General features: G+C 33.7%; 1 protein-coding gene and 1 non-coding gene across 17 annotated transcripts in view; both read right to left on the reverse strand.

Annotated features, from left to right (window-relative positions):
• Positions 1-351: 351 nt before the first annotated feature.
• Positions 352-479, reverse strand: LOC131529576 (U6atac minor spliceosomal RNA). The gene has a single exon (XR_009268144.1). It is a non-coding gene; the product is annotated as a U6atac minor spliceosomal RNA (small nuclear RNA).
• Positions 480-1,502: 1,023 nt separating this feature from the next.
• LOC131528463 (formin-binding protein 1) overlaps positions 1,503-16,624 on the reverse strand; it is a 72,791-nt gene continuing 57,669 nt past the window's right edge. For 4 of the 16 annotated variants that reach the window (XM_058757592.1, XM_058757599.1, XM_058757596.1 and 1 more), the window contains 9 exons: positions 12,859-12,873; positions 11,680-11,715; positions 9,184-9,293; positions 8,258-8,390; positions 8,025-8,158; positions 7,712-7,863; positions 6,590-6,748; positions 5,766-5,801; positions 1,503-4,544 (listed from right to left, as the gene is read on the reverse strand). In XM_058757592.1, the coding sequence (XP_058613575.1) occupies positions 4,537-4,544; positions 5,766-5,801; positions 6,590-6,748; positions 7,712-7,863; positions 8,025-8,158; positions 8,258-8,390; positions 9,184-9,293; positions 11,680-11,715; positions 12,859-12,873 (783 nt within the window). In that variant the 3' untranslated portion in view covers positions 1,503-4,536. The other 12 variants (XM_058757600.1, XM_058757597.1, XM_058757593.1 and 9 more) reach the window with 9 other exon arrangements.

The raw sequence follows: 16,624 nt of genomic DNA on the forward strand, positions 1-16,624 counted from the left end.
TAACTGACTGACATCTCATGCTGAGGATTACAGATTTGGATAAAGATGTGTGAATTATTATTATTTTTATTTATTTTTTTATTTTTTTATTTTTTTTCGTTATTGCTGGGCAGAATGCTGATTTATTGCCAGTGCGAGAAAAATGAAAAGGTTTGTTGGAAATCGCCTGTGCTAATGTTATATTCACAAGAATATATTACAAACATAGAATCTTCATAATGGAGTCTGTTATAAAACTTTAGCATAGTTTCTTCTGTTTAAAGACGTAATTTACCACTGAGAGAGAATGCTGTATGGTTTTGAGCTGTGATATGAATCATGCACTTCATGCAACAATGAGACAAACCCATGAAAAAAACTTGGTTAGAGATGCCACGAAGTAGGTGGCAATGCCTTAACCATATGTGTGTTGAAGGTCACTAGGACCTCTTCCATCCTTGTCAAGGGGAGTGCTAACCTTCTCTCCTTTCATACAACACAAAATACACGCCCGGTCTCAGAGAATATAAAGGACGGTAGCTGCCCATAATGCTCAACGACGGTGACAATTGTAATATTTGAAAAACTTACTTCGTTCTTATGGTATGTATTACATGTGTGTAGACATGTTTATATATATATATATATATACGTTATACACGTATTATTTGGATTTATGTTTTTAAAAAGTTATTTTTGCCATCCTTAGGCGCCGTGCATTGCTTTCTCATTTGCATATCCGACATGTCGACCAATCACAAAGGCGCAACAACATACGTCAGAGACTCTTGCCCAGGAAGTAAACACAAGCCCATGCAGTATAAAAGTCGTCGTCGCAAAACAACTGTGCCATGTGTGTTGTGTTTTAATACGCGATTTCAAATATGATTTATTGACTTTTTTCAAATATTCATGTGTGAGTTTTCTTATAGTCTTTTTAGGATACTGAATGATACGGTCTACTACATGGAAGTTAAGAGCTAATAGTCGGCGAAGTTCTTTTGGCCATTAACATGAGTCAATTTCAAATGAACGAATTCTTATAAGCATTTTTGTATTAATAATACTTGTTTATAAAGTTAACACGAGTGTAAAATGGTTTTTCAACCATTCTGCCACTGTGTTAATTATTTTTGTGTAAAAATGATACAACTAGGAAATAATGCTAATATACAATTAAGTATGATGCCATGCAGGTAGTTTAAGATTATACACACGTTTTTATTTAGCTATCTAAGTTTGGACATTGCATAGACTTCTATTGTTTTTATATACAGATGTAGTTATAGATTTTATAAGCTAATCCTAACCCACACAGAAAATTTTATGCATTTATACAAAAAAAAAAAAAAAAGGCTTACTTTTATTTTTATACTAGTTCTGCAAATGAAGACATCCCCAAAAGGAGGTTTTGTCAGGTTCAGCTCACTTTTTGGTACAAAATTGTCCCCAAAATATGGTTATGTACACACACACACACACACACACACACACACACACAAAGTGATACACTGAGACAGTAATTCATTGATTTTTCCCCTCTATCTTTAATTGGCACAGTTAACACGTACAAAGTATTCAGTGCTCAAAAACACAAGCATAACAAATAGAACACAAACAAAAAAGTGCAAAACAAACATTTGGCAGACCCCATCAAATGGGACCTAAAAAAAAAAAATGTTTAATTCATTTAGCAAAGCAGAGAAAAAAATGGGACATTTTTATTAATCAAAATTTAAAAATAGACTCTTACCATGGATTGGTAGTTCACTCTTATTTATAGACTTGTACGTATAGATATACATATACATATACATATATATATATATATATATATATATAATTCTCTGATTTGGGAATGGTGTTTTGAAGCCCCAAATAGAGCAGGTAAGGGCCAAGGGCAAATGATTCATGTCACTGACAGGCGTGTATGTATGTCATATGGTGATAGCCGGCAAAGTATAACAATGCTGAAAAGGCTGAAATGAAGTTGTTTAGCAATTGTTTTGTTCTCAAAGAGAGACAGAGCACTTGAGAAAGTGTGTATGTTCGGAAGACATACGAAATGACATTTTCCTCTTCAAGATGGTGAGATGTTCGTCGCTTTCAAAACCATTTCTTATTTCTAACATATTTTTATATTTACAGGTTCATCAATAGCGAGTGAGTCAGTTATTCTGAGAGGCTGCTCAATTCATTCAACATAAAACATCATAATTCATCAATAAGCGCTTTGTTAAACATAATAAAAGCATTCAGCATTAAATAGCAGATCTGTGGCATGTGGCATTCATTTCCATGATGCTGCCTGTAGAGATGTAGATGTTTTGGGCTTCAAACCTACTTAAGAATCAATAATAATAATAATAAAAGAAAAAAAACAACTAATAAAATATCTAAAACCTCTCCTGGACCCAAAATGACTGTGTGAGAGAATTAAAAATATATATAAAAAGAAAAGTTAAAATTATGTGCCTCAGGGATGGTGAGTAAACAGTGGAAGATGATGAAATTAAAAAATATAATCTCTTCACAAAAAAAAAAAAAAAAAAAAATCTCCTTCGCCAAACCACAGTGATTACGTCAAAAAGGGAAAACATCAGTTGAATTAAAAACCTCTAAGTCTATTCTTCAGGTTAAGAGAGCCATACAAATGCTCACAGCTCACATGATGCATGTTAAATGTCTGGTTAACCTGTACATTTGGCTCAGAGTACACTTAAACCATTACATATATATATAACCGGCGAAACCAATGAGGTCGCTAGGTTCTCAGCTGGGTGCTCCACAGGGTAAAACCATGAAGACATGAACAAAACAGCTGTCACAATAAATACATACCCATATCAACAGGACGTTAGCATATTCATGAGTGTAAATATAGCCCCTCCCTTGCCTGACAAACAAAAACAGCTTTTGAGCATGATGATTGGACGGTTAAGGTAAAGCGGGAAGTCTTAATAGATGAAATGAATGAAAATGTGAATCGCTGAAGGGACATTAGATAAAAATGAGTTGGATAAGATGGCAAACAGACAGACAGTATTAGTAATTGCACTGGAAGGGCGGAGACAGAGGAGGTGCCAGGGCAAGCAGACATGCTATTGGCCAGTGAAGCCCCGCCCCTGACGTGTGCCACAGCCATGTGAGCAACCAATGGCCAGCAGCTGTTATCTTTGGGAGGTGGAGTCAAAGGGTCTAAAGGGGTGTGGCCTGATGAAGGAGTGATGTCACGAAGAACTTTAATGCTGCGCTCCATTCAACTCGAAAAAGATTCTAGCTTGCAACTTGGAAAAGTGCAATCGAAGGGCACTTAAAGACATTTCACATCATACAAACAAATGTATGAATGATTTAAAGTTTATATATGAATGTTTTTAGCTGTGTAAAACATGATTTGTTGATAAGCATACACCTGTAAAACTTGCTTGCATTTGTTTCTTTATACACTAAAAGTTTAGAATAATTACAATTTATTAATGTTTTTGAAAGAAGTCTCTCTTCTGCTCACCAAGGCTGGAATTATTTGATCAAAAATACAGCATTTAAAAATGTACATTACATTTTCAAATTTATATTCTTTTGAAACCTTGATACACTACCATTCAAAAGTTTGAGGTAAAAGTGACAGTAAAGATATTTATAATGTTACAAAAGATTTTGAACTTTCCATTCATTAAAGGATCCTGAATAAAAATCACGGTTTCAGCCACAAAAACTGTGTTTTTTGCATTGATGATGATAAGAACCATTATTAATAACTGAGCACCAATCATAATTGAGCAGCAAATCGGCATATTAGAATGATTTCTGAAGGATCTGAAGGAGTAATGATGCTGAAAATTCAGCTTTGCATCACAGGAATAAATTACATTTTAAAACATACTTAAAAACAAAATAGTTCTTTTAAATTGTAAAAATATTCCACATTTTTTTTTACAGATTTTACTGTATTTTTATTTTAATAAATGCAGCCTTAATGAGTAGAATAGACTTCTTTCAAAACATTAAAAATCTTAATTGTTCTAAACTTTTGACCAGTAGTGTACATCAAGCTATATATAGCAGAAATATGAATGGAACGCAGCACTGTTGTGGTACCGCAAATTCAGCTCCTTTTACAGACCACATTCCCAGGGTTTTAGTTCGGGAAAGGTGAGGAAATCGGACACAAGACGGTTAAAGACAACCACACACACATACACTCACTCGCACAGGCTGAAAGAAACGTTAGCGCCGTTCAGCAGCGATGAAGAGCCGTAAAGCAAAATGATATATGCAGATCATATTCACCTCATTATAAAATAACAGACAGGTAATAAATCTAAATGCCATAATATTTCTCTGATTCGCTGTTAAAGTTCCTCTCTACAGCAGGAGAATTTAGGCCGAGAGGTCTCTATAGCCTCTTCCTCTCGCTTCTTTCACTGTTCCTCTCTTTATTTTGTGTCTGTCTCTCATCTGTCTCACTCTAGGGCGGTTCATGGAGGGTAGGCTGTAGTTTTCCCCACATGTGGCTGCTGTTTGCCCTGCACCACTGTGTCCTCCTTCCATACTTTACGAATCTGCAGTCATACAAACAAACAAACATATGAAAAACAAAAGAAAAAACATGTTAGACTCGATGAAGGGATGGACTCATGCCCTCTATGAAAGGCTTTTCAAACTATAACTAACCCTGGGTTATCTTCTTTTTAGTTTTAGTTCACTAGTGTTGCTTCAGTTTTATTATAGTATTTATTAATATTTTGAATTAGCTGTTATTTTTAGCAAGTTCTAGTTATGTGCTTTTGTCATTTTTATTAGTTTTTGTTTTCTTTTTTTTATTTCAGTTTTTAGTTTTAGAATTTTTTGCTTATTTTATAAAGTGTCAAGGGAACACTTTTTTACGTTTTTTTACGCTTAAGTTTGTCATTAATAAATATTTTATTTCAGCTTAATTCCAAATCACACATAACACACACAAAAAAAAAAAAAAAATAGAAATAGAAATATTTCCCATAATTTAACAATGTACAACATGAACATGAAAATTAATAAGCCCTGAGAACAATTTCTTAATTGCGCTAGTAATTTTAAAACTACAGTGCCAAATGTACAAAGCAGTTAACCCGTGATAAACTAACCGTGTGAAACATGGAACAAGATAATCCAGGGTTAAAAATAACTATGATAACAAGTGTGAAAAGCCAATTTAAATGCACCCCTAAACACACACACACATATGGCATATATGCTTAAATGAACTGCACAGTTAAAAAAATGAACTGGAAAATGACAATAAAAAAACACATAGGATTGTTTGTAGCATGATTTATAATATGCATGATTTGTTGGCAAGAGTCATTCAGAGTTCTTGGTTGAAGTCAAGAACAAATGTGACCTGAAACACACTTGAACATGCATTTATGCAGTGAAAAACTGCCAAAAACTCACTCAAACAGTCAGGTTTGCAGAAACAGAGTACTCGGATTAAGTTTTAGTATGTTTTTCTCAACAATCAAGATTTGCATGAAGGTTATCTCTCTGTTGGTTTGTGAATTGGGGTTTTGTTTGTGTGTGTGTGTGTGTGTGTTTGCACCTCATTTTGCAGACAATTCTAACTTAAAGGTGGCATAAGTAGGTTCATGCATGTTTAAACTGAAATAAAAGTCAGACACCAACCCTTCATTCATAGGACATCACACTTGTGGAGTATTAAACTGTTTTAAATGTCAAAAGCAATTCATTCTAGATCTCTTCAATCACACACTGTTAATACACTCAACTAGTACTCCATGTCTCACCCTCAGAAAGAAAAACCCTTCTCCAGGAAAACACATCTGTGAGGAAACATTCAGAAAAGGTTCATATTCATGTCATATTTCATCTCAACTCTTAGGAATAAAGAACGTGATTGTGTGAACGTGACGCATACTATGCAATCATGATTTATGAATGCATACTTTGCTTTTACACATTTATATCATGTTTTTGTAAACATGCATCATATGTTTTTTCCAGGGTTATTTCTTCTTTTTAAGACTATCAATATCAACACTATGTGAACAAATAATACAGCTAAAGAAGCAAAAAGGCAGTCTCTGTCTAACACGTATTAGCAAATGATGGGCTTTTCACAAATATATTTTGTGAAAAGGAAAAGATACTTTTTTATGCTACTTGTAAACTGTTTATTATTACTAGTGCTTGACTAGTGGTTATGAAAATGGTTTTTCGGGGGAAAAAATGCTAGCATAATTTGACCTTAAGTTCATTTACATATGAAAACAGTACAAAAACTTGCATGTGTTTCCTCTTATATATGTGTTTGTTGCATTTGTCTGTACATTTAGTTGGAGTGATCTAACATGCACTGCTACTCAAAATGACAAGATACTACCGCCATATTAAACTATGGTGGGCTAATATCTAAAACCATTATGTGCTAAGACACATACAATCATTTAGTCATTCAGTTTCAGAAAAAAAGTCTAAAAAGTCACATTGTTGGCTTGGAGAGATCCAGGATCACACACACAAACACACACACACCCTAGCCGTCTCTTAATGTTCATACACAAACACACTTCTGAGATCACAGCTTTGGGTCATATGTAGGTTATGGCACCTTTGGCGTTGGAGTCCAGAAAGACCTCGACGTAGGATGTGGGGACGTAACCCTCCTCTTCCTCGTTTCTTCTAACACGCGTCCATCCGTCACCTTTGTCTTCCTCTATTACATACAAGAGCTCACCCTCCGTTACTGAGATGGTGCCTTCATTAACACCTACAGAGAAAATTGGAAGAACCTCAACCAATCCGTCAATAAATAACTAAAATATGTACATACGCTACAGTTTAAAAGTTTGAGGTCAGTAAGATTATTTCATGTTTTTAAAAGAGGTCTCTTCTGCTCACCAAGCCTGCATTTATTTGATAAAAAAGTATAGTAAAATCAGTAATATTGTGAAATATTTTTACAATTTAAAATAAGTGTTTTCAATTCAAATATATTGTAAAATGTACTTTATTCCTGTGATGCAAAGCTGAATTTTCAGCATCATTACTCCAGTCTTCAGTGTCACATGATCCCTCAGAAATCATTCTAATCTGCTGATTTACTGCTCAAGAAACATTTCTTCTTATTAATATTATTATTAATGTTGAAAACGGTTGTGCTACTTCATATTTTTGTGAAAACAAAGATACTTTTTTGAAACAGAAATCTTTTGTAATATTGTCTGTACTATTGCTTTTGATCAATTTAATGTGTCCTTGATGAATAAAAGTATTCATTTCTTAAAAAACAATTACTGGCCTCAATATGGTAACACAATAAGGTTCCATTAGTTAACACGAGTTAATGCATGAACTAACAATGAGCATTTCAGTATTTATTAGTTAACAAAGATACAAATGTTCATTGTTAGTTCATACATTGATAGATTCATTAATAAAAGTTAAAATAAAATGAAATGCTTAAGTATTTTTCATGGTTATTTCTAATGTAGTTAACTGATGTTAACAAATGGAATCTTATTATAAAGTGTCATTATAAAGTATACATATTACCATATACAAATATGAAGAAATCACTTTTTTAGGTTTTATTATTTAAGATGCTGTCTATACGCATTTGACAACAGACAGTGGGGCAGCTCACTAGGGTTTGAAATTGAGCCCATATTTTTGCTGTAAATGTTTGTTTAATGTATTTGTATTGTTTATTATGCATTTATACATGAAATACCTTCAAACGGGTAGAGGGCTTTGCAGGTGCCGATCGTGGGCAGCATTTCTTCATCTGGGTCATCAAATTCATCTCCAGACTCCGCTGTTTCAGGCTGGACTTTACTCTGGACCTCAGAACTCGGTTCCTCTGTATAACTGCCATCCGGACTGCTCCATCACACACACGCACACACACACACGTACACAATAACTATAGCACCTGTTTGCAAAGTACTGTGACTGTAAAGTGACTGTAAGTGTATGTATATGTTATTATTAACAATAATAATAATAATCTTATTTGATCATTTTGTGTGTGTGAGAGTGTGTACCTCTCTCTATCCTGTGCGCAGTTGTTGTTGTTGGTGGTGGGTGGTGTGCTGTTTTGGGTCTCGTACAGGGTACTCGTCCTCCGTGGAGGGTCACTCTTTACTGGCATCCTTCCTTCGACCTCCGCTAACCAGCCCTAAAACACACACACACACACACACACACACACACACACACTCATTTTCACTGAACTGAGCCTCTCATCCAGGCCTGTGCTGTATTAAATGACACGCACCTCGAATTTCTGAGCCTCCGCCTGCAGTTTCTCAATGTTGTGGGCAATCTCTGCTAACCGAGGGTCCACGCTGTTGGGATCCCCCATCTGTGGGTTCTTTATGTATACTTCCTTCATTTTAGTCAAAGCATCTCTGCAGAGAAAAAATACATAGACACATCTTGCTGAATAAACCCTGTCAAACTCTGGCCTAGTCAAAAAATATTCCAAAAGGATTATGTAGATTATTATATACCTGAGTCCTACTGAATATTGTATATCTTTTTTAAAACTCATTTCATATCGTATAGAATAATGTTATGCTGCTGGAAACTTAAAGATGGCTAAAGTTATTTATTTTTCTTTTGGCAATCATATAAATGCAACTGGGAACAAATTCCAATTGGATTCCTTTAGGATATTGTTTTAATAAACATAAAAGTATATGTGCAATTTTGTTCAAATGTGAATATTAAACATTATACATTTAAGAAATAAAAACAAAAAAAGTGAAAAAGAACTACATAAATGAAATAAAGTAATAATGGTAATATATAAATATGTATGCAAATAAGTAAAGTAATAAATAAGCTTGTAAATAAATAAATAACAATGAATTAAATAAATAAAATTGTTAATTAATAAATTAAGTAATTATGTAAATAATAAATGTTGCAAATGTATCCAAATAAATAAAATAAGTAAATAAATAAATAAATACATACATAAGTAAGAAAGTAATTGGTAGGCAGTAATAATGTAAAAATCAGAAAAAGTGTACAATCTGCAATAAAAATATCAAATAATACTTTGTAAAATAATCGGACAAACTATTAAAGTCTTCATATCTTTCTTTTTCAAAGAGTCTTTATTACTATGTATCCATTTGGAGTTTTGACTAGTGTATGACAGGATATACAAGTTTGTGTTTGTCTGTGTCTGTGTACCTCTGGTCCATCTCTTTCTGTATGTCTTTATTGATGTCGTCAATCTTCGCCTGAAGCTTCTTCCTTCTCTGCTCTGGAGGAAGATGACTAAAGTCCTCAGGATTCGAACCCTGAGAGGAGACAGAGAGGATGACAGACAAACAGTTAGAATCTGTCAATATATGAACTAATATGCATATGTATAAACGGGGCGGGTCAAACCAGGACACATCCAATCACATCAAGTGACTATTAAAGAATCTTCTGTTCCTGTCATCTGGTTGGCTAGCTGCCGTTGGAAAGGGGCCAATCAGCTTTCAAATCAAGTGTTTATCAAAGGCAAACCAGATGAGACAGTTAAATCTAAGATCAATTAACAACCTATTCAGTCCAATGCCAACAACAACATTGATTAAACAGTTTTCATAAAATAAACTGTTATCTTGCTCCCTCATCTTTGAAATCTGATTCTGGTTGTGTGCATCTGTCCTTATGTGCCCTCTTTCTCACTCGCTTCAATATCATGTTCCTGTCTACATTAATGTATCGATCCTCTGAACACTTCAGCTACTGCTTTTTCCACATTAGTTCTCTCTGACGGGCAGTATTTGCCATACTTATTTCAACCACATGGTGGCGCTAAAGAGCCGTGAATTTGGGGAGGTTAAACCTGCTGCAATGATTTTTAACCCTATGAGGCCTATTGTATCATATTTGATACACACATTTAAGGCCTCTAAATGATCAACATATTTAAAACCTTGCTAAAAAAAAAACCCTGTTCTACACAACCTACTACATGCCTTCTGTCATCTGATCGATACTTTGTTTAACAAAGTAAAAAGCCTTTTAGTATAAATGAGGTCATGGTACATGTCTTTTTGCTGTGAAATCTTAGTAAACGTGTGGATAACTTTAATATTGCTAGTAATATTTCAAGATAAACACTTACTGGACTAAAGCAACTTTAGTATTATTATTAGTTCATCTGTCAATCATCATTGTACTGCATCGCATTATATGCTTTGTTCATAAAGTTAATCATTTAAATATCATCTGAAAACTGATATTTACATATGAAGAGATCATTTGCAAAAACAGATTTTAACAATGTTTTTTCATTGTGCTTTTCAATTAATCAAACTGCAGTTGGGTTATTTTGACTAGGTTAAAAAATTACTTTGAAAAACAGCTAACTAACACAATAAAAACACGATAACAATGAAAAACATGATTTTTGATAATGTAAAAAAATTGAGTTATCTGTTTTTGCAAATAAACTCTTCATATATTGTATGTAAGTATTCTGCTATACCGATTATAAAGATCTCATTGATATACAAACTATCAGAATTTCATCTTACTTTTGGCCACATAAATATCAGAAGCTGCACCAAATTGCATATTTTTGCTCAGTTTGAGTCTCTGAATGAATTTTTTCCTTCCTCATGTATGAGCTCCTGAAAAATCATACTTATCTTAGCCTAAAATTGGACTTTATTCATTCGTTTCTAGAATTTGAGTTTGGACTGAATAGGTGGACGATCTTTCTACAGTCCTGCCCACAGATCAATGCAAATGCTAAAAGGTCAAAGGTCACAAGGCAGGCAGGCACATCAACCTTACCCCTTCTTCCACATCCCCATACTGTCATGCAACAATAAACAACCAGATTTTTCTGAGCATGCATTGCACTGTCACTCAAAATACAGTTAAATAAAACCACCAAATCAGTCCAGGCAAACTTAATAAAAATTAATAATCAAGATCTACACAAGCACAATATACATGCTACACTCACTGTTGTACTCACCCTCTTCAAAACAAAGACAAATTGTTAAAATAAAATGTTAATTATGTAACATTTTGATTCTTTACAAATAAAAATAGATCTAAATAAAATAAATCTCAGAAATCAACTTAAAGAAATGATATGGATCGAAATACACATATCTATAAACAGACTGATGTTTAAATATAACCATATAATAGTCAACTATAAATCACACTACACCATCAGTGATTCAATAATCACATGTAAAAAAAAAAAATTGGGCTGGGCTAAAATAGCAAGACACACTGTGATTGGTTAAGATATTTGATCTATTCTAATCACTGATAATTATAATAATTTATTTTAGATTATTTTTTCACCCTCATGTCATTCAAAACCAATTTGACTTCATTTCTTCAGTGAAACATGAAATAAGATATTTAGCAAAATGTGCATGCTGCTCTTTTCCATATAATGAAAGTGAAATGTAAAATTAAGCATGTCCCACATAAAAAAATCAAGCCAAAGGTTTAGAATTACATAAAATAAAGACTATATATAAATTTAGCATGTGAACTATCCCGTTAACTTACACTAAAACTACATTCAAAATGATGACATTTCAGCATATTATGTCACACATCTGGTTAGGGATCAAATTAGTCAAGTTGTTTGAAACATATAAAGACCGAATCAGGGACAGATAAATAAACACAGGGACAAAAAAACGGGTTTCAGATCACCTCAATAAGGTTCCGCACGTGGGCATTGAGTGAGAGCTACACAGAGGGACAGTCACCACGGCAACAAGACAAAACAAAACAGACATCAACAAAAGATAAATCAGAAAACAACATGGTTTTGAACTTAAATACACACAAAGGTAAAATTACATAACAAAAAAATACCAAAAGTATTGTTAAAAAGGATAGTTCACCCAAAAATGAAAATGTGCTGTTCATTTACTCACCCTCAGGCCATCCAAGATGTAGGCGAATTATTATTATTTTTTTCATTTATATATATATTTTTTAGTAGAACAGTAAAGAAGATTTTTTAGCTGAAACTGTGGTCCTTGGTAAAACATAAAATGCAAGTCAATGGCTACCGTCACTTTGAGAGTCAAAAAAGCATATATACAGGCAAGACCAAATTAATACCCGTGGCTCCTGACGATATATTGAGGTCTTATGAAGCGAAACGATTGGTCTGTGCAAGAAACAGAACTTTATTACCTCTAATTCATAGCCTCATTCAAACGGGGAAATTAGATTATTTTCCACAAACTGCATCTTTCGGATAGTTCGTTTAAATGAACTGGTTCAATTCACTACTTCGTTTACGTAATCACGCAATGACGTGTATGCAATTATATTATCAAAGCACCCAATAATGATGTGAAACGTGGATGTTTTACATGTCCAGAGCATATAAAGTGAATAAACTTGTCTTCATCAGCTCACCTTTATATATAAAACTAAAACACTCTGGACTGTTTGCCTGAGGCTCTGATTACAGGTAATAATGTTGTAAATAAAGTTCAGTTTCTTGCACAGACTGATTGTTTTGCTTCATAAGACCTCAATATGTTGTCGGGAGGCACAGGGATTAATTCTACATTGCCTGATATGCTTCTTTTTTTTACTCTCACAGTGCCACTAGCCATTGACAAGGACCACATTTTCAGCTAAAAATCTTCTTTACTGTTCTACTGAAAAAAATTAAATAAAAATCATGGATTACCCTAGGGTGAGTAAATTAAAAGCAAATTTTAATTTTTGGGTGAACTATCCTTGTAAACAAAAATAACCATAAGGATTGAACACAAAGGAACAAAGCGATGTTAAAGGACCATGTGTTACTACAGCGACGGACATGCTACGGTCATGCCGCTACCGACATGCTACTGAGGTCATGCTTACCAGCTTTAGAGAGAGCTTCTCACGGACGAAAAGAGAGAGCGATCGAGGGAATGAACCAAGAGAAGAGAGAAAACATCAGAGGGAGCAACATCAGACCGCTGAACACGTCATACACGCATGCAGGTGTGTTCATGCCTTATGATGACATTGATGAAGCTCACTACATCACAGTTCACTTTTGGCCAGCTGTCAGTATTTTGTGCTCCGTCATAAGACAGATTTCTGTTGGCAGAGCCATGGGAAATTAAGCTGAAAGCCTCACTTTGGCACTTAAACAGGAGAAAACGTCACATTAGCGGAAGTACAGGCCTTCTATGCGCATTTATATTCCAGAACCTTGAAATATTCCAGAATGTTCAAAACATTTAAAGGGACAGTCCACTAAAAAATGAAAATTCTGTCATCATTTACTTACCCTCGTGTCATTCAAGACCTGTATGCATTTCTCTGAAGATATTTTGAATAATGTTGTAACCAAATGGTTTCCGTTCCCCTTGACTTCCATTATATGGACTACAATACTATGGGAGTCAATGGGAACTAAAACTCTTTGTCACCAACATTCTTCAGAGAAATGCATACGGTTTGGAACGACATGACAGAATTTTCATTTTGGGTGGACTGTCTCTTTAAGGTTAAGTTGATAAATTCAATATTGTAATGTTGCAATTTTTAGCAATATTGTACCCTAATGTTGCAACATTCAACAAAACCGTTTTACTGCTGTAGCTTGATGCATTTGCATACAAGGAGAAAAAAATAGGATGCAATTTGATTTTATCCATCAGGAATTGATTGGCATTTTGTTTTGATGCAGTGAACTTCAGCAGGTACCAATGAACCAGTTATTACACACAATGTTACAGGGTCACATGAGGATGACATCATCAGTCCTAAAGCAACAGTCAGCCAATAAACAGAACACATCAGGGATGGGTGTACAAGAGAGAAGACAGAGGAAAGAGAAAGAGAAACAAAAATGAAAATATTCTCAATAAATGGGCTTGTTTTTGAGGCGGCCATCACACCAGAGAGGATTCTGGGTAATCGCATCTGAGAGGGGATCTCAAAACAAAGCAATTCATGGAGGAAAAGTAGAAGTGTGGTAAAAATGTGAAGTGAACAACTAGTTTTGACTTGAGATTGCTAAATGATTATTATAATCATAAAAAATTATGACATAAAATGAGACATAAATAACTATGAAAATAAAAAATGTTAATATATAATTTAAAAACAAAATATTAAACATAATAAAATGTAAAAGTAAAGATAATTTTAAAAAAAAGTATGATTGTGCAAAATACAGAATATAGAATTTTAATATATATTAAAATGTATTAAAATATGCAAAATACATGAAAATTAGGAAGTATATTTATTTATATATTTATTTTGTGGACTTTGGAATAAAGCAAGGCGATCATGCAAAAAAATTGTATTTTATAAAAAAAAAATAAACAAGATAAAATACACATGTATAATTACCTATGCAAATAAAAAACAACACATAGACAATAAAATAATAAAAATAGCTAGTTAGTTTGTTTATTTATTGACTGCACTTTGGAATAAATCATATTGACTAGGAAAAAACTTTTATTATGAAGCTGTGAGAGCAACAACCTATTTCTGTGAAGACTTTTCTCTGGACTTCTTCATATTTTAGGGTGCTCAAACTATGGAGCTACTTTCTGAGGTTTTGACAAACGTAAAATGCAATGACAAGACGTCACATGTTTAAAGACTTTTCAAACTCATGAATGCGCCAACAGGATGTAGAATTCAACGCGTTTGTAACGGACATAGATAGTGAATACAGACGGGACTGTTTGTGTGAACGTGATGTACATACAGAGATAAACATCCAATATATCAAAGCAGCGAAACGACACCAAAAGGGGTGAATTCTGAACGTATCATTGTGTGTGAGAAAGTGTTACGAGCACCAGAAGGGTCAAAGATGATCGTGAATGCGCAAGGCTTGCATTCAGAAGTCGCACTCGTGACACTTTGAGAATTAACCCCTCCCACACAAGCTGATTTGCTGCCAGAGTGCAGGGGCGGAGCCAGGATACTGGGGTTGCACATGGGAAGCGGGGTCAAAAGCCAGAAGAGCCAATGAGAGAATCAGTTGGGAATGATGTAACTTCTCTCAATTACAAATGGATTTTAATACCGAATATCAGACATTAACCTCATTCATGGGAAGAATTTAAAGAGATACAAATTAATGAAGAAATTCAGATTTTTTAACAATATCACATTAATTAAAAAAAAAACACACTAAATGAGGTTAAGTCTGAACATATTTACTCTATTTCGGCTATCATTCAAGCACACACACACCTCTAAATGTTTTAATAATAATAATAATAATAATAATCAAAAACTAACCCAAACAGTAAAATAATTATAATATTTTAATAAAAATATAATAAATTGATTTTAAAATATTGCAATTATATATTTAAAAATCATATACACAATTTACTTTCCCTAAAAAGAGGTTTTTGTCACATTTAGCTCAATTTTATGGATACATTTGTATATCTAAGTATGTCTAAGTAAACCCACACACACTCTTGCCTCCTCTCACACACTTACGACATATTGCCTGGCCTCGAAAGCATACGTAGGCCGACCGAGAGTCCTCTTCATGATTTCTTTATTATAATAGAGAGACTGGGCAGACTGCAGCAAAGAATAAACCCTAATTAAACACACACACACACACACACACACACACACACACACTCACGCATAACTATACAAACACACACTCGCACAAACTCAATCACTCTACAAACAAACTTTAATACAAAAATATACAATAAAAACATTGGTACATAGGACAAACACACATACACACTTTTGTGTCAATAAACCTGCATACATATATAATTCAAACACACACACACACACACACACACACACCTAACTGACTATCAGGCACCAAAACAAACTCACAGACACACTGACATTATTCTTCAAAATGTTCTCTGATTATTATAGTCTTACATAATAAATAAGTACGTGACATGCTCTAGTGTGTAAATTACAGTCTACTAGAGTAGCCAACAAAAAAATAACATACATTATTAAAACAAATCCAACTTCTTCAATAACAATTCTCTAAAACACTACCACTAAAGTTTGGGGTCAGTAAGATTTTTTAAAATGTTTTTGAAAGAAGTCCCTTATGTTCACCAAGGCTGCATTTATTTGATTAAAATTACAGAAAAAACAGTAATATTGTAAAATATTATTACAATTTAAAATAACTGTTTCCTCTTTGAATATATTGTAAAATGTAATTTATTCCTCCGATGCAAAGCAGAATTTTCAGCATCATTACTCATGCCATTCATATCATTCAAGCTGATTCGCTGTTTAAGAAACATTTATTATTATTATTATTATCAATGTTGAAAACAGTTGTGAAAACCATTTTTAGGATTCTCTGATGAATAGAAAGTTCAAAAGAACAGTACTTATTCAAAAGTGCATTATAAATACATTTACTATCACTTTTGATCAATTTAATGCATTCTTGCTGAATATAAGCCTTCATTTTATTCTGACCTCAAACCTTCAAAGAGTAGTGTACATCAAATCATATAAACACATATATTATAAATAAGCCGGGAGCACAAATGAAGACAATGAAAGTGTCAAAGACCTTCATATGTTCAAGTTTATTCCTCTATTTTGAATCATTTGTGTCTATAACATCCATCAACTGTGATCTGATTCAGTCTGTATA

Source organism: Onychostoma macrolepis, chromosome 21 (genome assembly GCF_012432095.1).
Source record: "Onychostoma macrolepis isolate SWU-2019 chromosome 21, ASM1243209v1, whole genome shotgun sequence".
Classification (NCBI taxonomy): Eukaryota; Metazoa; Chordata; class Actinopteri; order Cypriniformes; family Cyprinidae; genus Onychostoma; species Onychostoma macrolepis.